The 26,459-nt window shown below is 44.6% G+C and overlaps 1 protein-coding gene across 1 annotated transcript; it reads left to right on the top strand.

Moving 5' to 3' along the window:
* Positions 1-2,287: 2,287 nt before the first annotated feature.
* On the top strand, positions 2,288-14,293 carry LMO2 (LIM domain only 2). Its single transcript, XM_055549290.1, has 4 exons — positions 2,288-2,411; positions 2,535-2,766; positions 6,832-7,047; positions 13,149-14,293. The coding sequence occupies exons 1-4, from the start codon at positions 2,405-2,407 to the stop codon at positions 13,366-13,368; spliced, it is 675 nt and encodes a 224-aa protein (XP_055405265.1). The 5' UTR covers positions 2,288-2,404; the 3' UTR covers positions 13,369-14,293.
* Positions 14,294-26,459: the final 12,166 nt, after the last annotated feature.

Genomic DNA, 26,459 nt, shown 5'->3' with positions numbered 1-26,459 from the left:
GCTTTTTAAAAATGGGACAGGTTTTCAAACCTAGGTGAGAAATTGGGAAGTTCTTATTTTTAACCTCCATTTCACCTTTGAATTTAATTTCAAACTCTCTAAATTCTCCCGGCGATTTTTTCCTACAACACAGAAGTTACCATTTATGAGTGCTTAGTATACACCAAATGCTTTGCATGCATGTAATCTCATATCCAGTATTACCCCCAGTTCATTACAGGTCTATGGGCCACACTGCATGTGTTTACTCATTTAATCCTCACAGCAGTTGATGCAATAGGCTCTGGTACCCCCATTGACAGATAAGGATCCTGGGAGTTTATAAATTCCTGCTCTTCCACTAGGATCACAGGTAGGAAAGTGTGGGTTGTTATGAAGGCAGTCTGGCTTCACAGCCACTACCCAATACTGCCTCTTCAGATTAAGTGACTTTCCTAGATAGGCTCCACTAGCTGATAAGTAAGAGCCTAAATCAAACGCAGGCAGTCCAATGCCCAAGTCTTAGCGTTTCACCAACACATCGATTGGTTGTAAGCAGGTGAATTGCTCATCAAAGCCTATTTGTTTATTTTCATTTTTTATTGTAGAGTGGTGGGTTATATGTTTATCACATAATTTAGACTGACTTAAAAATGCTAGACATTTTTCCTTTTTTAATTAAAAACAAGGGCCTGAGCAGGAGAAGTTCTTTTTAGATTGAAAGGCTTGCGTTGGACCCACAGCTACTCTTAAGACTTCCTTTGACACACACACACACACACACACACACACACACACACACACACAGAGGAGACGGTGGAGGAAATAGGGAGAGATTTTTATTATACCCATAGGGACCTAAGCTTTGGACATGGACATAAGAAAAGGACAAGAGCATGCAGACAATGGTAAATTCTAGGCATGCATGTAAGAAGTTAGAATCAGCTTTAAACAAGGAAAACGAAGCCTACAGGGATGTACTTCTGACTTCAACCACCACCTTCCGGGGTGAACTCATCCAGACCCTTCAGTGCCATCTTTAAAACAGGAAAACAGTGCCCATGACCATGATCTAGACTGCTCCTATAAAACCATGGATCCTGAGAATACTGGTAGCTTCTTCTTTACAAGACTTGTGGCATGCACAAGTAGGCCTTTAGTAATAATTTCTGGATGCAATTATTTTCAGGGAACTCTGATGAGGCCCAAGGGACCTAAAGCTTTGCTCTATTGAAGAGAAGACTATTAGCTTCCTCCTCTCCCCTTCTACATTCCCTACTCTTCTTGGAATTTGTCCTTGAGATTAGAGGGGAAACCTGAACTAAACAAGTCTGCTTTCTCTCTCTTTTCCTGACCCAGGGCAAAATAGTCTCCAAGCATTGCTTTCCATCATTGGAGAGGCACTTTTCTCTGTGAAGAGTGCTATTGGCCCTTTACAGGAAGGGCCAGTTTAACCGCAGGGGTCCGATTTTTAAAGATGCTGAGGGAGGGAATTCTGCCACCAGCAGATGGAGAGGAGACTCAGACCAGCTTGGTCCCTCCCAAACACCCTCCCTCGGGATTTGCTGCCCCTGGTACTGCTCAGGCGTACCCAGCCCGTGCGGTCCCTGCTCGCACAGCTCCTGTCGTCTTTTTGGAGCGCGGACGCAGTCACAAGTCCTCTGCCAGCAGAGCCGCGCTGTCTTGGGGGCATCTCCGCGTTCCCTGACCGCGGACCTGGGACCTCCAACCCCGGACGCGCGCGAAAGCCACTTGGAACCGTACATCTCTGTATGTGTTTATTTCACATTTTCGTTTTTTCTTTCTTCCTTGAGCGGCCCGCTGGTCACTTTCAATCTTAGTTAACCAAAAGGGGAACGCCGAAGAGGGAAAGCCCTAAAGAATGCTTTACAGGCAACCCAGCCGCCTCTCCAAGGAGAGGTGTTCTCTGAGCGAGTCTCCCTGTCCCCGACGCTGGCCCCTTTAAGAAGCCAACTCAGTCTTGCTGCGGCTGCCGCTGTTTGTATCGCTAATCCCCAGGAGCCCCGTTTAAAAAAAAAAAGGGAAGAAAAAAGATGATGGAGGGGGGAGGACCGGGCAGCTGTCTCTTTAAATGTGATTTCCTTCTATTGTATTTGAATCGTGATCAGGAAAAAGGAAATGAAACCAGAGACAGAGGAAAGCTGAGCGAAAATAGACCTTCCCGAGAGAGGAGGGAGCCGGGGGAGAGAGGCGCGGTGTCCCCTCCCCGCCCCCAGGCCGCCGCCCCCTCCCTGCCCTCGGCGGCGAGCTGCGCGCCGCAACCCCGGCTGAAGGTGCGAGGGGCGCGGGGCGGCCGGGCGGGCGCGCACCATCCCCGCGGGCGGCGCGGAGCCGGCGACAGCGCGCGAGCCGAGCCAGACCCGGCGGCGGCGGCGGCGGCGGCGGCGGTGGCGGCGGGACCGGGATGGAAGGTTAAGTCCTGAGCAGCAGTAGCAGCTGCAGCCGCCCGGGGCCAGGCTGCGCGCCCCGGTCCCCTCCTCGGCCGCGGCGCGCCGGCAGCCCGGTGATTCGCTCTCTCTCTTTGGCGTTTGAAGGGAGCGCGGTGACTGTCCTTGAGCGCGGAGGGGCGAGCTCGCCGCCAGAGCGCCGGAGCAAGAAGAGGCGCAGGAGCGGCGGCGGCGGCGGCGGCGCCCGAGCACCCGAGGGGGTCCGAGCCCCGGCAGCCGGCCAGCCCCGCGCCACAAAGGGAGCGCCCCCACCGCCTGGCACGCCACCTCCCTCCCCAATGTCCTCGGCCATCGAGAGGAAGAGCCTGGACCCATCTGAGTAAGTGCGACGCCCCTGCCACCGAGGGTCCACGGCCTCGCGACCCGGGGCGGCGGGGTGGGGCGGGCGGCCGGCGAGAAGGCTTCAGGTGCGCGCCCGCGGCGTGCCCTTGGTTCCCTCTGCCGTGCGCGGGGCTCCCGCATCCTCTTGGGTGACTCCAGGGACACTGGGAGAGGGGCTGGGTGGAGGGCGGCAGGAAGAGGGGTCGGCCCGGCGCCTCAGCGGGCCCCTCGCGGCTCCCTGGGACGCTCCCTAAAGCCACTTCGGGCCAGAAAGTTTGCACAGGAGCATGCACAGGGGGAGGTTAGAGGCGCGCCGGTGCAGTCCCCAGAGCCTTCAGGACTCGATTCTGCTCCCTTCTTCCCTCTCGTTCCTTCTCTTTGTCCGTTTGGTCCTGGAAAGGGGGACACTACAAGTGGAGCCCCCGACCCCGGGTCCCCGACGGTCCCCTTCCGGGTCCGCAGGTGGAGCGGTTGCCCACGGCGCCGGGGACCCGCGGGTGAGGAGGTGCGAGAGTTCACCTCGGAGCTCACTCAGGCCTCCAGAGACTTTAGAGCAGCCGAACAACACGGGAGTTAGTCTGGATACGCGGACACGCCTCTCCCCTCGGAGTCCACCGATGGGTACCTTTGAACCTCCAAAGTTAGTGCACCATTTTGGGTATTAGGTGAATTTTTCCAGAGAGCGGAGTCTTACGGCTTTTGTCACAATCTCAAAGGGTTTAGGATCTGGGAACCAGAGCTCTAAATGAACCGCATTTGTTTTCTGAGCCCCGACTGGCTTGAAGTATCACCCTCTTCCCAATCTTTACCTTCAGCACACTGCTCAGTGTTAACATGGGGAGAAAGGGATGTTTAAGATGTCATTTTCCCGTCAGCGCAAATGCCCTTTTAAGATTCATTAGCTGTCTGGTTTTGAGAATTTTTATTCCTTTGAAGTCCCCATCTAAATCCTTTGAAGGGATTTGTTACACAGACCAAAGGAGCTGGTTAATGACTTGTCCATTTGTGCTTTTAAGAGGCATTTGTTTTGTTTTGTTTTCTTTTCCTGCTTTAAAAGAATTGTGCTTTCCTGATTGAAATACCTCCTCCCAATTTCAGCCTCCTATGGTGTTTATATACCTGGGTTTTACCCTCAGTTACCAGCATAAAAGCTCAGCGTGTTCTCATAAAACACAGGAAGTAACCATGATCCAGTGAGAATATAAACATCACTATTCAATCTTGAAGGTTCAGAAGCCAGATCTACAAGGAGTCAGGTTTGTTCTAACAAAAACCCAGCTTCCTTAAATTCTCAGGGAAAAAAAATAACATTGCCTTTTTTTTTTTTTTTTTTAAGTATTTATTTAGGAAAACTCTGGGAAGGGTGCTTTGCTCACATTTTTTTTTTTTTTTTTTTTTTACAAACCTAGAATTACAACTTAGCCCTGAGTTTTCAGAGCCTGGGCAAGATGATAGTAATACAATAGAGTGAATTGGATGAATTACCTTTGAAAGGTGCCTAATGCCTTTTCGATCAACAGAACTTAGTCACTAATCTTTTTATTAGAAGATAAATCTGGAGGTTTCAGTTCCCTGAAGGAAGTTTGCTCCTTTCAAAGTTTGTACTTTTTCACAGAGAGACTGGAAAATTGAAACATCTTCACCTCATAACACAGCAGGCATCTGCGGAAGGATGCTCAGTAGGGTGCTCTTCTCTATCCTTTGCTTTATTATTTGCCCAATGAAGATAGGCTCTAATTGGAGATGGACCAGCTAGCTGAGAAATTATTGCAGAACATTTTTTCCCCATATCTTCCTTGGAAACTGTTGAGAAATTATCCCAGAAATCCAGGCCAAAGTGTATTGAGGTGTAATGTTCAGATAGGCTCTAGGAGAATGTAAAATATTAATTAGAGGCTGAGTCCCACAGTTATTGGCTTGGAACATCCACCAAAGATAATGTGATATTATCTTTAATTATAGAAAGATAGAGCCAATATCTTATCCAGTCCTTTCGTATCTCATCTTAGGCCATCACAGACAGTAGCTTTTTGGCTTCACATTTCTCCTGTGGACCACTACCCTACCAGATGCTTCAGTGCGTACATACTTGGGTCAGTGTGACTGAGGTCAGTCTGATCAGCAACTCCAAATTACACCCAGAAACTTGACTAGGCCTATGCAAATGAAACATTTAGACAGAAAGACAGCCAGAATTCACACACACACAGATTTCCTCTTCTGTGCCATCGGTGGCCCCTACTGCCTCCCTGTGAATAACAGGAGCAGTTCATTTCAATTCCAGGCAGTTTTGCACCAGCTAAGTGCAAATTCTCTTCTTTCACAGTTGGTTGGCAGGCCATCCAGTGGTGTTGAGGTTCCATGAATGTTTCTGAAAGCCTAAAGTAAGGCCACAGGCTGTGAAAAGGGAAGAGAAGTGATTCTGAGGCACAGGAAAATGCTGGGTGTTTTATTTTTCAGGAGGGAGGGTGGAAGTCTTTATACATAACCTGTGGAAACAAAGACAAGTCAGGCTTCAGTGGATGTTTAAAACTCTATTTAAAGTCAAGTTTTTAGGAGATAATTAGTTTGGGTTTTACACTTCCCTGGTCTAAAAGGAGATCATCTCACAAACGACCCTCATACCCATTCTACAAAGTGTGGGCTCGGTTTCAATATGCCTGAATATTCACAGGGAAGCGTGCACTTTAAAGACAGAGTTCTCTGAAGGTGTCAGAGTGTGTTATCAACACTGATTCCCTGAGCCTCATCCTTCCTAAGTATAAAGGCCCTTAAATGCTGTGGGCACAGGCCAGTCAGGATGCAAGGTCACCAAGTAAGCCAGCATCAGCTGGAAATAGGAGACACAGATTTATATCTTCAAGATACCAAGGGGGAAATTCCCTTTGGGAATTTCACAGTTGGCAGAAGGTCCATTTTTCCAAACGTAATAGATTTTTGAAAAATAGATTTGTGTTTGAATGAAGTTCAAGAGAGCATTTGTTAATTGCTACAGATCAACAGGTATTCGGTTTTTCCTATGTCCCATCTGGTGCAGGAATCATTTCTCGCACTCTATTTTTTTTATCTTCTTCTGCCAAGTAAAGTTATTTCTTTTAAAATGTAAAACAAAAGGATTCAGATTCCAGTTAAGTGAACTGGAGACACTGTATGATTTTGTAATAAAAGAACGCATGTCACAGGCTCACTCTTAACAATTGCCTGGAGGAGATTTCAGTGTTTAATTGCCTTCCACACTCTCTCCCGAAAAGAACTATTGGCCCCTCCCCATTTTCTTTCCTAAATCAACTTCATGCGAATCAGTTTTGCTGCTGTAAAAGTGTTCATGTGCAAAAAGATCTGTTTGATCTCCTTTATAAATATAACAGTGGCTTTAATCAACACCTTGAGATTTTTCCTCAAGGACTCATTCCATAAGAAGGATAGGATGTGGAGCTTCTGTTAAAAATAATGAGAATTTCTATTATATCTTGATGGTATTTTTATTTGGGAAAGAGAAAGTAACCTAAAATAATTTGGGGACCCTTTCATCCTCATCTCTACGTTCGTGCAGTTGGAAAGGGATGGAGTCCAGGTGGCACAGAGATTCAAAAGGGAATTTGAAAACGTTTAACCCACTAGTCACTGTTCTGGCCACAAGCAGCTCTTAGAGTCCTGGTGTCTCCTCTGGAATTGGGCAGTGCCCTTGGCTCCGGGATATGGGGGGAGGAAAGAGATGAGGTGTGGAGGTAGAGTAGGAGGGGAGGGGGGATCAAGAAGAAGAGAGACCACAGGTCTGGGAGGGGGCTGGGCTATAGGTGGGGGGGTTGCAGTACCCTTTGCCTGGGTGCCGCCCTTGCTTCTTCCAGGATCTAGAACGTAGGGACTAGCCCTTTCCCGTCCTAACCCAAGGCTGGCGGGGCCTCTTTGCCGTCATCTGCCCTAGGTGTATGCTCTCCCCTCCTTTCTCCGATGTCACCAGACAATTGAGTGAGGTTCTCTGTGGGGCGCAGCATGACTCCTGAGCCCCTGGCGCTGGTCTCCCCGAGGTGAGGCCATCCCTAATGCATGGCCTTCCTTCCAGGGAGCCGGTGGACGAGGTGCTGCAGATGCCCCCGTCCCTGCTGACATGCGGAGGCTGCCAGCAGAACATCGGGGACCGCTACTTCCTGAAGGCCATCGACCAGTACTGGCACGAGGACTGCCTCAGCTGTGACCTCTGCGGGTGCCGGCTGGGCGAGGTGGGCCGGCGCCTCTACTACAAGCTGGGCCGGAAGCTCTGCCGCCGAGACTATCTCAGGTGCGACCTTGCCGCCCTCCTGGGGCCCTGGCTCTGTCTCCCTGGCGCCTGCCACCTGGGCCGGTGAGATCACGTTGGTCTCAGCTGCCCTGTGCAGGGGAGCAGTTGGCCTTTCCTCCTGTTAGAGAAGCATGTTCTCGGGGACACATGCCTGTGTGGTCCAATTCTCATATTTTAAAAAGAGAGTGATTTTAAAGAGAGTGATGAGCACAAAATTCAGAATAATGGTTCCCTCTGGGGGTCAGACAAAGGGAGAGGGTGGGGAAGGAAGGCACAGGGTATGCCAAGGGAACTGGGAGTTTTGAAGCTTGTAAGTTTGAGGGTGGATTCCTAGCAGCTCATTTGATGCTTCAAAAACATATGCACAGGTTATAAGTATTCTTTTGTAAGATCTCAATATAATGTGATCAGAAATTTTAAAAGAGTAGCATGGAAACATATACACTAATGTTTATAAATAGATAGCCATTGGGAACTCGCTGTATGACTCAAGGAACTCAATCTGGGGCTCTAAGACAACGTAGAGGGGTGGGATGGGGTGGGAGGTTGGAGGGAGGCTAAGAGGAAGGGGACATATGCATGCCTATGGCTGATCCATGTTGATGTATGGCAGAACCCCACACAATATTGTAATTATGCTTCAATTAAAAATAAATTAAGAAAAATTGAAAGTACAATCTCACCGCAGCACACCAAGCAGTTTTGGTCACAGCAGGAAGGCCCTGAAGTCAGCTGTAGATTTGAGCCCCGGCATCCCTACTTTCTAGCTCTGTGACCTTGGACAAGTTACATAACCTTCCTAAGCCTCAATTTCCTCATCTGTAAAATGGGGTTATAGAACAGCAGTACCTGCTTCCAGGAAGGGGTGGGAATTAGATGAGGTGGTACATGTAAGGTGCTTGGCATGGTGCATGGGTATCAAAGAGATGTTGCTGCTGCTAAGTCGCTTCAGTCAGCTGCTGTCTTTCAGTAACCCTCATGACGTTTATCATTAGAGTCTTTCCCGACCTAATGAACAAAGTGATGGAAGAATGGAAAGGCAAAAGAGGAACTCTAGAACACCCACTGAGACAGGCACTGAAGCTATCTCGGATACTCTGGGTCATACGTTTGGCTATGTGAATTTTCCGACTCTCAAACGAGTGCCTTTGCCTGGAATGTTCTAGTTTCATATGAAATTTCCAGCTCCGTATTAGCTGCGGCAGAGGTAACTCCATGCCCTCTGCTGTCAAATCTGCTCGACTGTGTAGCTGTCAATGTTTTTGCCGTCTTCGTGGGGTACGGGGTCTGTGGAGCATGCAGCCTTAATACATTAGGACCACCCAACCCAGGGAAGCTTGTTTAGACTCCAGTGCCCTTGGCTGCCAGGCCAGCTCTTTCTCCCAAACCTGCCCTCAGAGCATTTTACATTAAAAAAAAAAAAAAAAAAAAACTGCAGGCAATTCCATGGTGAAGCAAGCTTATCTGTTTACCCAGAGACTGACAGAATAAGCTTTTTCTCCCCCCTAAATTTCCTGATTAAAGTCCTTGCAAATTTGGTGGTTCAGAGAAAAGAAGTCAAGTTTCCAAGGATCATGATTTTAATTTTGACCATTTATTATTACTATTATTATTAAGGAACAAGAACATAGAACTGGGGTAAATAGAGACCTGATTCTGCTCCCTACTAGTTTGCCAAATCAGTGTGGAAAAGCAGACGGGTAAATGATTCCCACTGGGCCCCCTGACTACATTCCTGTCAAATCATTTGAATCTTATTAAATGAAGTACAGATAGAGTAAGGTCAAAAGAGCCCAGGTTTCTCCCTATCTCTGAGGTTTTATATAACATTCAAGAAGAAAACCCCGTGCTGCCTGGGCTTGTTAATCTCTTGCATTTTTAAAAAGGATAGAAAAAAAATAGTCTGGGAGAACCCAGTGTTAATTAACTTGTGTCTTGGTGACATGAAATAATTCTTTTCCCTGCTACATTCCTAGGCAACATGTTAATTAACTCTGTGTTAGTGCAGGCGTTTCCAGCCATCCTTTCATATTTATATTGTTATTAAAATGGGCAGGTGGAAGCTTCAGACATGACACCTCTTGACAGAGGAGAAAAATCGTTTCTTGCTGCAGGCATGGCCCTTCAGCCATGGACTTGTTTGCTTGCATTCTTAACATAGCTGACAGCACCTTTGCAAAAGGCAAGTTGGAGGAGTGACGAAATGTGTGCTGGGATGGTGTTCAGTCCTTGCCCCCGCCCCTCCCCCGCCCCCCACCGTCACCCCAGGAGAGCTTCTCCCCAGGGTTTCCAGTTGCTGCCTGGCCTGTTAAAGTCTTTTTCAGACGTTTAGCCTCATATAATCAGGAGATCCCCATGCAGAACCTAAATAAACTCTTAATTGCTAAGTTGTATCCGACTCTCTGCGACTCCATAGACTGCAGCCCACCAGTCTCTTCTGTCCATGGAATTCTCCAGGCAGGAATACTGGAGAGGGTAGCCATCCCCTTCTCTAGGGGATCCTCCTGACCCAGGGATTGAACCCACGTCTCCTGCATTACAGGCAGATTCTTTACCATCTAAGCCACCAGGGAAGCCTGAACCCAAATAAACCCTGTGCTATTTATGTGGTTTTCTTGGGAACTTAACAGTAGCTGTTAATGTCAGTACCGAGTCCAGATCCCCTCAGATCTCTTTTTATGATTTTTGTGCTCAGTGCAGCCCCCACCCCCTATTGTTTTACCTTCAACAGCACCTTTCTGTTAAAGCCAGAAGCCTGCCCAGTACCCCCACCCACCCACCCAATGCCCAGCAGACCTTGCCCAGTGGCTGGCACTGCCAGAGACTGAAGTCCAGTAATCTTGCCTGGAGCCAAGGCCACTTGGAGACATAACTTACACCCCAGAGTCCCCATGCATTCAGGCCAAAGCTCCCTTCTGGGGGACTTGGCCCAAGACTGCAACTTGGCCTGCCTTCCATCTTCTGTCTGGTTTCCCTCGCCACTGTACCTGTTTTCCCTGATGACACATCCTTAATAAATCCTGGCCTCAGGGTCAGTTTCTGGGATAGCCAGCCTAAGTTACCAATTCTTGGTGCCAGAGGTGAATGTGCAAGTTAGATGTCAAGTCCTAGCTTATTTTCACTTAGTGAAGTCTCAGCACACCAGAACTGGAAGGGGCTGTAGAGGCCTTCCTTCCCTTCCAGTTCTCTTGTCTTACAGCTTAAGACATGGAAGCCAAGGCAGAGGATGTCCCTGGCTCCAGGAGAACTGGCTGATTGGAGGTGATGTTGGGATCTGAAGGTGTCTCCCAGATATTAGTCCTTCATGCTTCCTGTCATTAACTGCCTGACGTGTGTGTAATTTACCCCCCGATTTCCCTTTAATAAACGCTCCCCTTCCGTAAGGGCCACACACCCCAGGCGGTTGGCTGCTTTCCACGCATGCTGTTTTGTGAGTCGTTTATTCTCACTCAGGCCCAAACTCCTCTGACTGAACAATCAGGAAATCAGAACTGTCTTTCCACTCCATGGCCTCCAAGGTGGTAGTTCCCGACAGTTCCACCATCTGCCATCTTGGGATGAAGTGTTCTTCCCCCAGTAATGAGTTTGCTCCCAGGTGGGGCCTTGAAAACACTCGGAGATCTTCTCATGGAGAGTGGGATTTGGAGGGAAACTAGCCAGCCTGTCTGTAACTGCAAGCTCTCTACCCACGGACCGCGTCTTCCTGGTTCCATTCATTCTGCTCTAAATTTGTCAACTGCTCTCATCGCCCCTACGTCCTCTCAGAACCTACCAGTTGATTTGCTGCTACGCTGAAGTTCCTAAGAACTTCTGAGAAGAACAAGCATTTACCTAAAACTTCTCTGAAGGTTTCCCATGGAAAAGACCTGCTGACATGCCATGTAATCAGGCAGCAAGACTGGCCCCTTTGGGAATACCCCCAAAATGTGTTAAAGCCCATCCAGCGTTGGCTTCACCCTTGAGCACTGGAGCTTTGACTTGCTGCGTTCCATCCTCCAACAGCCGGGTGAGGTTGATGCTGTGATGACTGTCATTCCACAAGCTCACAGTCAACAGAGGTCTCAACAGGGTCACTCAGGTACTCAGGGCCGGGCCTGCCTGAAGCTGAGTCTTCTGATTCCAGCACTTGTGTTATCCAGCTCGTGTGGGCTGATTCCCAAACTTCAGCCTGCATTAGCATCACCTGGCCGTATTCAGGACCAGGCAGACGGTTGGGCCTCTACCCACAGAGGTCTCAGTCAGGAGGGCCTGAGTGTGCACTTCTAGCAAGTTCTCAGGGGATGCAATGTGGTTGGTCCCAGGACCACACTTTGAGAACCACTGCGCTAGGCTCCGGCCTCCCTAGGTGGCATGAATGGTAAAGAACCCACCTGCCAGTGCGGGAGATGTAAGAGACGCGAGTTTGATCCCTGGGTCAAGAAGATCCCCTGCAGGAGGCCACAGCAACCCACTCTAGTATTCTTGCCTGGAGAATCATGGGCAGAGGAGCCTGGAGGGCTACAGTCCATAGGGTTGCGCAGTCGGACAGGACTGAAGCAACTCAGCATGCGGTAGGCTCCACCATAGTGCATCTCCTGCTTTGACACCGCATATTGCTTAAAATAAATGACCAGTCAACTGAGACTTAGGAGGGTCTTGATTTTGATGACAGAAGAGAAGTTTTTCAGAGACTTATGCCATTGGGCCAGTGAGGATCTTGAATTAGGATCTTCCATTCAATATGGAGAGATACTGCTCGTCCCCCGAGTGGCTGAGGGACTGTTCACTGTTGAGCTCCCTCCATCTCCCAGAAGCTGTTGTGTGCAATGGCCTGTGTGGCTCCGGAGAAGTTAATGACCAGCCCTCCCCGTGGGTGGAATTAGAGCCCTTGATGTGATAGTGTGTGGGAGGAGCCTCAGAAAGATGCCCATTTCATTGCATTCCTCTCAAGAAGGCCCCTGGGCTTTACTCCTGCTCCCCTTCTAAAATAAAAGTTCCCTTGGGAGGAAACACACAATCCATGCCTAACCTTTTTTTTTTTTTAATTGGAGGAAAATTATTTTACAATGTTGTGTTTGTTTCTGCCGTACAACATGAGTAAGTCATAATTATGTATGTAAAACTATATATGATATACATATATCCCCTGCCCTGATTTACCCCTCTAGATTGTCGCAGAGCACAGGCTGGGCTCCCTGTGTTACAGAGCAGCGTCCGCCTAGCTATCTATCTTGCCCATGGCAGTGTATATATGTCAATGCTACTTTCTCAATTCATCCCACCTTCTACTTCCTCTGCTGTGTCCATTCTCTACCTCTGTGTCTCCATTCCTCCCCTGTAAACAGGTTCAATAGTCCTATTTTTCTAGATTCCATATATACGTGTTAATATATGATATTTGTTTTTCCCCTGTCTGATTTACTTCACTCTGTATAACAGGCTCTAGCTTCATCCACTTCACCACAACTGACTCAAATTCATTCCTTTTATGGCTGAGTAATATTCCTGTGTGTGTGTGTGTGTGTGTGTGCGCGCGCCTGCCACAACTTCTCTATCCATTCATCTGTCAGTGGACATCTAGGTTGCTTCCAATTCTTGGCCATTGTAAATAGTGCTGCCATGAACAGTGGAGAACATGTGTCTTTTTGAAATGTGCTTTTTTCAGGGTATATACCCAATAGGGGGCTTGCTGGGTCATATGGTAGTTTTATTCCTAGTTTTTTAAGGTATCTCCATACTCTTCTTCATCATGGCTATATCAGTTTACACACAGCTAACCTCTTAAATCACTTCAGTTAAGACTCTTTTCACAGAGGCAGGTCCTAGGGCATCCTAGAAGCAGGGAGAGAGCTCGGAAGAAGGACGAGTTATGCCAAACACAAATGCCCCAGGCATGGTTTCATGTCAGAGGACCCTCTTCCTTCTAGGAAAGACTATGAATTAGTCATAGTCAGTTGTGGAGAGGTGGATGAATTAGTTGGCCGTCTGTCTGGACCCAACTCTTCCTTGCTTCGCGACATCTTGGAAATCCAACCTACATCATGGAACCCATCCTCAGGCTGTTTCTTCCAGTCTTACCTCTGCACCTGCCTTTCTAGCTTCTCTGTCTTTCTCCCCCCCAGGCTTTTCGGCCAAGATGGTCTCTGTGCATCCTGTGACAAGCGGATCCGTGCCTATGAGATGACGATGCGGGTGAAGGACAAAGTGTATCACCTGGAATGTTTCAAATGTGCCGCCTGTCAGAAGCATTTCTGCGTGGGTGACAGATACCTCCTCATCAACTCCGACATCGTGTGTGAACAGGATATCTACGAGTGGACTAAGATCAATGGGATGATATAGGCCAGGGGCCCCAGCCTCTCGGGGCGGAGATTCACTGAAAAGTCCCTGTCTCTGTGGGGTCTTACGCTCTCAGGCATTCTGGGGATTTGAGGGTGGGCTGAGGCATTTCTTAGGGGATGGTAGACTCTAACTGGGCACCAAGAACCAAGACACAGCATCCAAGTGACATGATGCATGGGGCAGAACTTAAATGTCACAAAATGACTGGCCTTGGGGGAGAACTTAGGGACAGTGGCCACAGCCTCTGGTAATAACTGACATGATTAGCCAAGGAGAGTTGTGGGGGGCTGCGGTGCCATCATGATGGGATTTCCATCTACAGATAGGGACATGTTCTGCCCAGACTTGTTATGTCTTTGACCCTTGAAAACTAGAGATGTGCAATTGATTTGTTTTCTTCCTGGTTTTTATGTCAACCCTGTTGCAGCCACTGTCCTCCACACGAGAGAAGGACAGAGATAAAGAATGGCCATCCTCTTCTTCTTGGCCACCTTCCCAAGGCCTTAAGCTTTGGACCCAAGGGACACTGCATGGAGACAACATTTTAGTTGAGAATGAAAACTGCAACTTTTAACCAAACAATTATTTAAAGCAATGCTGATGAATCACTGTTTTTAGACACCTTAGTTTTGAAGTGAGGAGTTCCACAGATTGTTTCTATACAAATGTAAATCTAAAAAAAAAAAAAAAAAGTTGTTCAACTATTTTATTATCTTAGATTATATCAAAGTATTTGTTGTGTGTAGTTTGAAAAAAAAACTGCGGAAAATAAAAATGACTGACTAAAATGCAGTGTTGTGTATTTGGCAATGACTTACAATTTGGGATGGCAGAAAAATGACTTTATATGAAAAAGGAGAAATAAACAAGCAATTTACCTTTAGGTCAAATAAAACTTAGGTTTATGTGTGGGGTTTATAGGAGGTAGGCACATTTCTATATTACTAGCAATTAGTATGTAACAGGTCATCGTGTAGCTCAGAGGGACGTGGAATAATTAGATTGTTATTGTAAAACAAGCATTTCACTTCAGCATTGTATGCAGTGAATGGAAGGCAAGATCTTTGCCTTTGGGAAACCTGTAACCTAGAAAGGACACAAATACATAAAACAGATTCCCTTTGGGAGAGAAGGTAATTACCTAGTTTGAAATGTGGCAAAGATGCTGAGCTTGACACTTCGATTTTCCAAGACGTGTGTCTCAGGGTGTTTTATGACAAGTGGTTAAAAGAACCTTACTTTGAGGATTTAAAGCAGGCACCTTGTCTAAGTGTTGCCTTTCACGGCACCCAGGCCACCGTGAACTGACTCAGAGCGCCACCTGCTGGTCACCACCTCTCAGGTATAGTTCAAGAATGTCCCAATGACAGACTAGCAGGTGTATTTCAATTGTTACGTAAAAATATTGGCAAGTACTACGAAGTCCTAATGTGTTTAATTATCAAGACATCAGAAACATGCATCTAGTACTACAGTTAAGAAACCATGATATTCCTTTAAAAACTTTAAGGTTTGCTTGGGTTTTGTTTGTTTTTCTGCTGGAGAAATAAGTGATGGCTCCCTTGGTCTGTAAAATACTAAAAGTGGTTGGGAAATTCGACTGCTGAGGGTGGCCTGTTTAAATCAAATCTAGTTATACTGAGTTTCAACTCAGGTGGTGGGAGGGACTGCCAGTGAGGGGATGTTTGTTCTAAATCAACAGAGGGAAGTGGTTCTCCAATTGTGGTCCCTGAACCAGCAATATCAGAGTCACTTGAGAACTTATTAAAAGTGAAGATTCATGGGCTCCATCCCAGACAAAATGCGTTGGAAATGCTTGGGATGGGATTCAACAATCTTTGTTTTAACAAGCCCTAAAAATGCTCCTGACTCATGCTCAAGCTTGAGAATGTTCTCCAACATCTCCCAGTTTGGTAGAGCATCTGCTCTAAATTGTTAAAAGCTAATATTTGACACAATGGTTAATCCCTGAGTAACCTTTCCACATGTAGACAAACACTGTCTACCTCTGGTCTCTAAACTGAAAACTTTTACATAATTTTGTAACTCAGCTAGCAGTTGTCATCTGCCAGAACAATCACAATGCAATCCACCATTTTCAAGCATATCGACATTATTAATAATAATAATAGATTTTAGTTATGTAAACTGTTAGGTAAGAATAAAAATGATTCTTGCTTTAGAAATGTAAATTTTATTCTTAACCCCCACAGTAGTACAACACACATAACATTCAAGAACTTGGCTAATGCCTTTCCCATCTTCAGTAAAGTAATAAGTAACTTTTCTGATTGTCTATAGCACCATCTTGCAGAATTGTGAATGCATAGGCAGTCTCTGTGATGTCACCCCAGGGGGTCAAATGTCTAACCCACAACTGACTTGAGACAAGGACATGTAAAGAGAGGGACCAACTCCCAGAATTTACCTGGTGGTCCTTACCTGGCTGTGCAGCCAGTGCCCCAAGACCCAGAGTCAGGACAAGGTACCTGCACCTTTCCCCAGTCCATGACTTAATTCAGCAGTTAGCTGGGATATTTCACTTCCTCTTGTCTTATTCATGTTTTATATCCCAAACTAGCTTCCTTTTATTGCTGTCTCTAATAGAACTACTGTCTGGAGTCACTGGGCTTCCCAGGTGACTCAGTAGTTAAGAATCTACCTGCAATGCAACAGACCAAGGTTCAATCCCTGGGTCAGGAAGACCCCCTGGAGAAGGAAATGGCAACCCACTCCGGTATTCTTGCCTAGGAGATCTCATTGACAGAGGAGCCTGGCGGGCTACAGTCCATGAGGTCGCAAAGAGTTGGACATAACTTAGCCACTAAGCAGAAACAAAAATAGAATCACTGCTTCTCAGGGAATCTTAATCCTACAAAGTTACAACAGAGCAGTGGCTAGGAGCTTTATCATCATAAGACTGGGATTTGAATTGCAATGACATCACTTAATTACTTAACAAACATTTACCCATCACTTACCATGTGCCAGGCACTATTCTAGAGGCTGGACAAGTATTAACTCCTTTACACCATAAAACAGCCCCACTGTTCATTGTCATCCACATTGATTCCAGGGAAACTGAAGTACAGACAGGCTTCGTCACCTGCTTAAGGTCCTACAGCGAATACAGGGCAGAAGTTGGCTGTAATCAAGACCTCACCCTGTGCCCTGCTGCTTCTCTTAGGCTTGCCTCCCTGAACCTCAGGTTTCCCATCTGCAGTTTAGGGAAAATAAATACCTTCCTCCCCAGGTCACTTGAAAATATTTGACTTCAGTCTAGCCAGGAATGTAACCAAAGTACAATGATACCAGATTAACACCATAATAAATGTATGTAAAAAATGTTATGGAAACACAAGTAAAGGAACAATTTAGTTGGCCCATGCGTGGCTATTGGGGGCATTTTAAATGTCCCCGAACCAGCAAGGAGGTGACACAGACAAGAGCAAAGACTCAGAGACCTCGACCTTGTAGAGCAGGCAGTCAAATGAACCCAGAGTTTTCATGGTGGTGGTGATTATGGTCACCTTTGGCTGGAGAGGGGCTGGACCAGTGAGTAAATAAACAGGTAGATGGGGTTTTCCACAGTTTTGAGTCTGCATGGCAAATCAAAATCCAAACCCAGGAATCTCTGAGGGACAGAGTAAGGGTGCAAGGGAGGTACAAAATGGGCCTGGAACATCTTATTACACTAGAAAACAAGGAAGTGCTTTAAAAAATGTAGGCATGTCACGAGGACAAAGAAGCCAGCTTGAAGGGGCTATCAGTGGCCAAATCTGGGGCAATTTGATTATGAAAATCATGAAGGACAGTAATGAGTTACAAAGTGTTGGGAGAAAAATAAGAATCTGTGGGTTCATACCGATAATAAATAAATGGAGAGAAGAAAGGGCTCTCGTTTACTGCAGAATCTTGAATGCTAACTGGTAAATGTGAAGACAGTGTGGGAGCTGGAAAGTCATCCTTCTGAAACTATCATACTGAAATGACAGAATCAAGCAAGAAGTATCAATAGCTGCTAAATTTCAACAGAGAAAGAGCAGGGTACTTCGATGGTCTTACAGTTCCTTCCCACGGATTGTTATTCATTGCAAGGGGGAAATCCATAATCACTCAGTGGAGAAATTGGACAGCATCTTGACCAGGTAATCAGTGAGGGATGGTTGGACTGTGTGTGTCTCCAGATGTGATCCTCTGCAGGGGGTCACAGCATCCCTATTTTAGCATTCTGCCTGAGAAGACAGAGCTTGGCTCTAAGTATGAGACAAATTACCAGGCAAACTCAAAATGATGAATATTGTATTTTCAAAAAGAGAGGAGATGAAACTCTATTTTCAAAAATGTAGGTGTCATAAAGAATAAAGGCAGGCTGTGGAATGTTCCAGATTCAAGAAGGCTAAGGAGACCTGGTGACGGAATCTAATACCTGGCCCTTTTCTTTCCCTCCAGAACCAGAGAGGGGAGAAGTTACAGAGGACATCATAGGGGCAGTTGGTAATATTGAAATATGAATAGGTAGATTAGTTCAAACTAATGCACAAATGTTAAATGTATTGAGGTTGGCAACTGTGGTTACAAAACAGACTATCCCTACTATTAGGTAGGTACTGAAATACTTAGGACTAAAGGGTCATGACATATGGAACGTATTCTCAAAAGAAATTCACATGTGGTGTGTATATGTGTGTGTGTGTGTGCGTGTGTGTAGAGAGCGAGAGGAGGAATAAATGGCAAAGCAAATGAGTAAAAAAATGCTAAAGGCAAGGGGCTTCCCTGGTAGTCCAGTAGTTAAGACTCCGCACTTCAACTGCAGAAGTTGTGGGTTCCATCCCTGGTCGGGGAATTCCCAGCCTGCTGTGAGGTGCAGCCAAAAAAAAGTTAACAAATGAATCTAGGTAAAGGATGCATAGGTGCATGATTTTTATTCTAGCATCTTTTCTTTAAACTTGATACTTTAACAAGTAAAACGTTTTTTAAAACTTCAGAAATCTTGACTTTTTCTTGTCTTGGGTTTTTTATTTAATTAGAACAGGAGAGATGATAGAGTGAAAATAGCTTAGTTTAGAAGTCAGTGGTATTGTACTATTTGTTTGTCACGATTTTAATACACTTTTGGCCTTAGAAGTAATGGTTATGTGTCCCAAGCCAGCAATTCCTTCCAAATACAAATAATGTGAATGATGCGTTTAGGAGGATCCACTCAGTGCCAGTTTCTCAGTTTAGTTCAGTTCAGTAATGTCTGACTCTTTGCGACCCCATGAATTGCAGCACGCCAGGCCTCCCTGTCTATCACCATCTCCTGGAGTTCACTCAAACTCATGTCCATCGAGTCGGTGATGCCATCCAGCCATCTCATCCTCTGTCGTCTCCTTTTCCTCCTGCCCCCAATCCCTCCCGGCATCAGGGTCTTTTCCAATAAGTCAACTCTTCACATCAGGTGGCCAAAGTATTGGAGTTTCAGCTTCAGCATCAGTCCTTCCAATGAACACCCAGGACTGATCTCCTTTAGGATGGACTGGTTGGATCTCCTTGGAGTCCAAGGGACTCTCAAGAGTCTTCTCCAACATCACAGTTCAAAAGCATCAATTCTTTGGTGCTCAGCCTTCTTCACAGTCCAACTCTCACAACCATACATGACCACAGGAAAAACCATAGCCTTGACTAGACGGACCTTTGTTGGCAAAGTAATGTCTCTGCTTTTGAATATGCTATCTAGGTTGGTCATAACTTTCCTTCCAAGGAGTAAGCGTCTTTTAATTTCATGGCTGCAATCACCATCTGCAGTGATTCTGGAGCCCCCAAAATAAAGTCTGACACTGTTTCCACTGTTTCCCCATATATTTCCCATGAAGTGATGGGACCAGATGCCATGGCCTTAGTTTTCTGAATGCTGAGCTTTAAGCCAACTTTTTCACTCTCCAGTTTCACTTTCATCAAGAGGCTTCTTAGTTCCTCTTCACTTTTTGCCATAAGGGTGGTATCATCTGCATATCTGAGGTTATTGATATTTCTCCCGTCAATCTTGATTCCAGCTTGTGCTTCATCCAGCCCAGCATTTCTCATGATGTACTTTGCCTATAAGTTAAATAAGCAGGGTGACAATATACAGCCTTGGCATACTCCCTTTCCTATTTGGAACCAGTCTGTTGCTCCATGTCCAGTTCTAACTGTTGCTTCCTGACCTGCATACAGGTTTCTCAGCTGGTCTGGTAGTGCCAGTTTCTGGAGCAGGTGATTTCTCAACCTTATAAAATGAGCTTGGTACAAATTCTACATGTCCTTTGAAATCAGGATCACGATGTAATCATCTGGCTCTGAAATGTGTTATAGGACCAGGAATCTAAGCTATAATGTTTTGTGCGAAGATCTAAGAATTGAGTTGAAAGAAGTTTCAAAGCATTAAAGTGACTTTCGTCCTCTGTCAGTGGCTGTGTGTTAATTCTCCCAGAAAATCATCGTTTCTCTGAGTTAATAGAATCTTTGAAGCTAAATCAAGTCCATTTCCATTGTCACATTGTGAAGCTTTTGAACCAGACTCACTGAATTATCCTATTTGATGGCCACCTTGAAGATAGCTTTGCAGTGATCTAAGAAAACCCACAGCTGCAGCTTCTGAGTGTCGCCCACTGTCTTTCCACCTCACCTGATTCATTCTCATTACTTAGTGAGAAGCTCAGGCAAATGCCACTTAGAAAATTAGTAGGTAAAATAGAGAGGAGTCAATGTGATGTGATAGAAAGAATGCTGAAATGGAAACTCGAAACCTGATTTTTGTCTCTAATTAAGGGGTATGTCTTCAGGCAGACCTCAGTTTCCTCATCTGCAAGATGAGAAGCTTCTTATAGATTAGGAATTTGCTCCTCAAAATTTGGTGTACAGACAGGGAAGTGTGGAAATTGGGAGTAAGCATTTGTAGTAGCCAGTCTCCCAAGATACCTCCAGAGAGTCTTTTTAAAAATTTTTTTATTTTGCATTGGAGAATAGCCAATTAACAATGTGGACAGCGAAAGGACTCAGCCAAATCATACATGTATCCTTTCTTCCCTAAATGCCCTTCTCATCCAGGCTGCCATATAACACTGAGCAGTTCCCTGTGCTATATGGTAGGAGCTTGTTGCTTATCCATTTAAAATTTAGCAGTGTGTACAGGTCAATCCCAAACTCTCTAACTATTCCTTCCCCCCATCCTTCCCCTCTGGCAACCATAAGTTCATTCTCTAAGTCTGTGAGTCTGTTCCTCCAGAGAGTTTTTCCTCCCAGCTTCATGCTTGTGTGGTCTCTCTCTCGTATCACATAAGACAAACCCATCTAGTCAGACACGACTGAGCAACTAAACCATGGCCACATCTAATCAATAGTGTATTGCAGAGATGATACAGTGTGATGTCTGAGGTTAGGTCATAAGGGACTTTGTGGCTTCCACTGAGCTATCTCTTGGATGACTTTCTCTGGAGAAAACCAGTTGCCATGCCATGAAGATGCTCAGTCAGCTCTACGGAGAGGGCCACGCAGTAAAAAGGAATTGAGGCCTCTTGCTATCAGCCAGCACTTGCCTACAACATGATGAAGCCACCTTGAAAGCAGAGCCTCAAGCCCTAGTCAGGTCTTCAGATGGCTGCAACCTTGAATGTCACTCATGAGAGACTCTTAACTCAGAATCAATCAACTAAGCTGGTTCTGAATTTCTCACCCACAGAAATTATGTGAGATAAATAACTGTCTTAAGCCGCTGAGTTCTGAGGTATTTTATTATGTGGTAAGCCATAATTAAAACACATTTTAAAACTCTCAAAGCAATTTGATAATCTTATGTCTGTTGAATCTAATTTTTAAAATTTTCCGGTCATTTCACTTTCTATTGTATTTTACCAAAGTATCAGTCCATGGTGGTTTGAAAATTAAAAACAAAACCTGATTCTACTCCAGAGAATTTGAAACTCCCTGATCAGAATAATACAATCCCAGAGTTGAAAAAGCTTTTTGAAATTATCCAGTCCAAACTTACTCAGAGAATAAATTCTCTCTTACAGTTTTCCTACAATTTTTCCAGCAATAAAACTCTGACTCTCAGCAGCATTTTATTATCACTATTGTTATTAAACATGCTTTTTATTGAGAGACCAGATGGGGGAATATTGCTTAAGCCAAGTGAGAAATGACAGTGGCTTGGACGAGTGTGTTTGCAATGAGGATGGAGAAAAGTCAATAGGCTCAAGATACACGTCAGAGGTAACTGAAATTACTTAGCATACACTAAAAACATGGTTGTTTTCTTGTTATTACTATAATAGGGGATTCTTCACCATCTTGCAGCTGCTGCTGCTAAGTCGCGTCAGTCGTGTCCGACTCTGTGCGACCCCATAGACGGCAGCCCACCAGGTTCCTCCATCCCTGGGAGTCTCCAGGCAAGAACACTGGAGTGGGTTGTCATTTCCTTCTCCAATGCATGAAAGTGAAAAGTGAAAGTGAAGTCTCTCAGTCATGTCTGACTCTTAACGACCCCATGGACTGCAGCCCACCAGACTCCTCTGTCCATGGGATTTTCCAGGCAAGAGTACTGGAGTGGGTTGCTATTGCCTTCTCCCTTAACCATCTTGGGTATCATTATTTTGTTGAAGAAACACTGTCTTCATGGTGGTTGTTGCAACACAATTTGCAGTGTTTGCTAAGGTTTTACTTGCTTTGTGTAATCAAAGGAAATGAACTACTGAGAAGAGAATATTTTCATTTGAATATAGACAAATCTTTCCTTCCTTACCTGGTGATTAAAGAAAAAAAGATGGTTGGTCTTAAGTTCTGGGTAATTGGTATCATTAGAAAAGAATATGAATCTTCTTTTTTAAGTTGAGGTAACTGGTTTATAACATGATATAAGTTTCATGTGTACTTCTGTTACACTAGAGTGTGTGTGTGTGCTCGGTCATGTCCAACTCTTTGCGATGCTATGGACTATAGCCTGCCGGGTTCCTCTGTCCATGGGATTTTCCAGGCAGGAATACTGGAGTGGGCTGTCATTTCCTCCTCTAGGGGATCTTCCCGACCCAAGGATCAAACCTATATCTTCTGCGTCTCCTGCTTTGGCAGGCAGATTCTTTAACCACTGAGCCCACATACTAGAGTGTGCTTACCACCAAAAATGTAGTTTCCATCCATCACCATACAGTTGATGCCCTTTACGCATTTTGCCCCACTCCCCAACCCTTTTCCCTCTGGTAACCACTAGAAAGTGAAGCTCCGGATCCTGCCTGCCATGGTTTATAAGGAAACCAAGGTGCCCAACAGTGGGTATACCCAGCATTACTGAACAAGGGAAGGGAAGAGGCATCAGATCCAACACTCAAAGGTGTAATAGTAACGTAATGTAAACTGGAAAATGTTTTGTTTAGGAAGATGACACCCTAAGATAATGCCTACAACACCTATAACTTTTTTAATGTAATTGATTAAAAGATATTTAAATGCAAAACTGAACTGCAGGAAAAACAAATATAGAAAATATTAGATCCAGAAATAAAGGTCAGAAAATTTTCATCAAGTTATTCCTGAAACGTGCTGAGGGAGTTACTGGCCACTGCAGTGTGGCACCATGCAGGGATTAAGGGATAAGAATTGTGAAGTGGAAGCAAAAACCTACCTGAAAGCAGAGATAGCAAAGAGCCATATCCACAGTGAAAGAGTGGACTGGAAAAAAAATCTATCCACAGACTCAGAGAGATGTCAAGGAATTTTGTAATCTCTGCTTGGATGTACTGGATGAGAGCAAGCAAAAGTTTCCCCTGGGTACTCAACATCTCAGGCCTACTGCCTGTACAGATTCTGAATTGACAAAACACACACAGCCTAGAAAATTATAATAAAGATCTACACTGGTCCGGTGATTCTTCCTGTCTCACTGGGAAGAAACAAATACCAACTTTCTCTGAAGCAACATACTTGCAGATCATGCAGAATTTCCACAGAAAACTAAACTTAGATTATGCAAAATGTCCATGAAAATCTAGAGCCTCACTCAAGATGAGCTTTAAATAAGTAAAATGCAAAGTATACATCCTGCTATGAACAAGTATCAGAAAATATAACACACATAGACCCCAAGAATTTCAGTTCATAGAAAAACAGTTTAAAGGATAATATAAAATAAATACGTTTTAAAATGATGAAATATATTAAGAATATATTAAATATATTATTTACTTAGTATATTAAAAGAACAAGTCTCTATTTTTTAAAAAAAAATGTAGATTTGAACAAGTATCAGATAGAACTTCTAGAAAGAAAAACAAAAGAACTGAAATTTAAAATTCAATAAATGGGTTTAACAGCTTAACAAAGAATTAATGAGCCTATAGACAGAGTTAAGAAAATCACCCAGAATGAGATTAAGAAAAATGGAAGTTAGAATGAGAAGTGTCAACCTATACCTACTAAAAGTGCTGCACTCAATACGCTAGCAAATTTGGAAAACTCAGCAGTGGCCACAGGACTGGAAAAGGTCAGTTTTCGTTCCAATCCCAAAGAAAGGCAATGCCAAAGAATGTTGAAACTATCGCATAATTGCTCTCATCTTACACGCTAGCAAAGTAGTGCTCAAAATTCTCCAAGCCAGACTTCAACAGTATGTGAACTGTGAACTTGCAGACGTTCAAGCTGGATTTAGAAAAGGCAGAGGAACTAGAGATCAAATTGCCAACATCTGCTGGATCATAGAAAAAGCAAGAGAGTTCCAGGAAAACATCTACTTCTGTGTTATTGACTATGCCAAAGCCTTTGACCGTGTGGATCACAATAAACTGTGGAAAATTCTGAAAGAGATGAGAATACCAGACCACTTGACCTGCCTCTTGAGGAATCTGTACACAGGTCAGGAAGCAACAGTTAGAACTGCACATGGAACAATAGACTAGTTCCAAATCAGGAAAGGAGTACATCAAGGTTGTATATTGTCACCCTGCTTATTTAACTTATATGCAGAGTACATCATGAGAAATGCTAGGCTGGATGAAGCACAAGCTGAAATCAAGATTGGCGGGAGAAATATCAATAACCTCAGATATGCAGATGACACCACCCTTATGGCAGAAAGTGAAGAGGAACTAAAGAACCTCTTGATGAAAGTGAAAGAGGAGAGTGAAAAAGTTGGCTTAAAACTCAACATTCAGAAAACTAAGACATGGCATCCGGTCCCATCACTTCATGGGAAATATATGGGGAAACAGTGGGAACAGTGTCAGACTTTATTTTTGGGGCTCCAGAATCACTGCAGATAGTGACTGCAGCCATGAAATTAAAATATGCTTACTCCTTAGAAGAAAAGCTATGACCAACCTAGACAGCATATTAAAAAGCAGAGATATTACTTTACCAACAAAGGTACGTCTAGTCAAGGCTATGGTTTTTCCAGTGGTCATGTATGGATGTAAGAATTGTACTATAAAGAAAGCTGAACACTGAAGAATTGATGCTTTTGAACTGTGGTGTTGGAGAAGATTCTTGAGAGTCCCTTGGACTGCAAGGAGATCCAACCAGTCCATCCTAAAGGAGATCAGTCCTGGGTGTTCATTGGAAGGACTAATGCTGAAGCTGAAACTCCAATACTTTGGCCACCGGATGCACAGCTGACTCATTGGAAAAGACCCTGATGCTGGGAGAGATTGGGGGCAAGAGGAGAAGGGGACGACAGAGGATGAGATGGCTGGATAGCATAACCGACTTGATGGACATGAGTTTGAGTGAACTCCGGGAGTTGGTGATGGACAGGGAGGCCTGGCGTGCTGCAGTCATGGGGTCACAAAGAGTCGAACATGACTGAGAAACTGAACTGAACTGAACTAGGAGTTCCAAAAAGAAAGAATAGAGAGACCTAGGAAGAGGAAATATTCGAAGAGATAATGGGTGATAATAGCCCAGAATTGATTAAAGCACACATACGGATTTTCACACAAGAGATTATATAAAAGGCACAAGATATTAGTGTTCTCCAAAGAAACAAAGCCAACAGGATGTGCTGTGTGTATGTAGACAGATGTGATAAAGAAAATCTATTAATATGAAAAACCCACAACTAAAATTATACATAATATGAAAGATTGAAACTTTCAGTTTGGGGAAAATTCAAGGATGCCCACTCATAACTTCTCAACATTGTGCTAAAGATTCTAACTAGTATGGTAAGGAAGAAAAAAGAATTAGAAAGTGAGTGGATTGGGAAAGAAGTGAAGTTGCCTTTTCATAAACAGAAAGCTTGATTATGTATAAAATTTAAAGGAATCTCCCCAAAAAGCCAACTTCGAACTAAGGAGTTTAGCAAGGCAACAGAATACAAAAATCAATTGTATTTACATATACTAGCAACAAAAAAATCAGAATCTGAAAGAAAATTAAAGACCATTTAAAATAGCATAAGAATATTAAATTTGAGTCAGACATGACTTAGAGACTAAACAACAATCCTGAATATTTAATGAACCCTTATAACTCAATATTTGGAGATAACTCATCTAAAATAGACAAAAGATTTGAATAGATATTTTGCTAAAGGAGATGCACAAATGGAAACCTATTCAGCAATACAAGGAAAAATTAAAGACTATTGATACAAGCAACATGAATGGGTCTCAAAAATCACTGCCCTGAGAAAAACCGGACACAAAAGGCTATGTATTATACAAGTCCATTTACTGAGGTTCTAGAAAAAGGAAAAGCAGTGATGTAAAATAAACCAATGGTTTCTAGGAACTGGGATTGTGGGTAGGGGGTATTCATTCCAGAGGGGCATGAAAGAACTTAGGCCCGACCGACACAAGATTCAGTCGCCAGCTCAGGGACACTTTCTAAGCCTCTAGTCATTGTCTGACTCATTCAATAGCCTTCACAACAGCCTTCTGTTCTGGTTTGGCTTCCCTGGTAGTTTTCCGACAGGGAGAGTTAGTCCTAGATAATTTAATTTTGGAATGTTATAACTGCATTCTCGGTTAGTTTAATCTTGTGTGAGTTGCGTTCCCATCTGCCACCACCTCTGGGACACTGATGATATCACGTATCTAGATCTGAGAGGCTGAGGGCCTGGTTCCCTGGTGTGAAGGAAGGAG

The sequence above is a fragment of the Bubalus kerabau genome, chromosome 15 (assembly GCF_029407905.1).
Source record: "Bubalus kerabau isolate K-KA32 ecotype Philippines breed swamp buffalo chromosome 15, PCC_UOA_SB_1v2, whole genome shotgun sequence".
Classification (NCBI taxonomy): domain Eukaryota; kingdom Metazoa; phylum Chordata; class Mammalia; order Artiodactyla; family Bovidae; genus Bubalus; species Bubalus kerabau.
Note: the sequence above shows the minus strand (reverse complement) of the source record. Positions and strands in the feature narration are given on the sequence as shown.

Excerpts from the sequence above, each read along its gene's own strand:
- LMO2 (XM_055549290.1), top strand. Across the intron at positions 2,767-6,831 it reads AAGAGCCTGGACCCATCTGA|GGAGCCGGTGGACGAGGTGC; the intron begins GTAAGTGCGACG and ends CCTTCCTTCCAG. Across the intron at positions 7,048-13,148 it reads TGCCGCCGAGACTATCTCAG|GCTTTTCGGCCAAGATGGTC; the intron begins GTGCGACCTTGC and ends TCTCCCCCCCAG.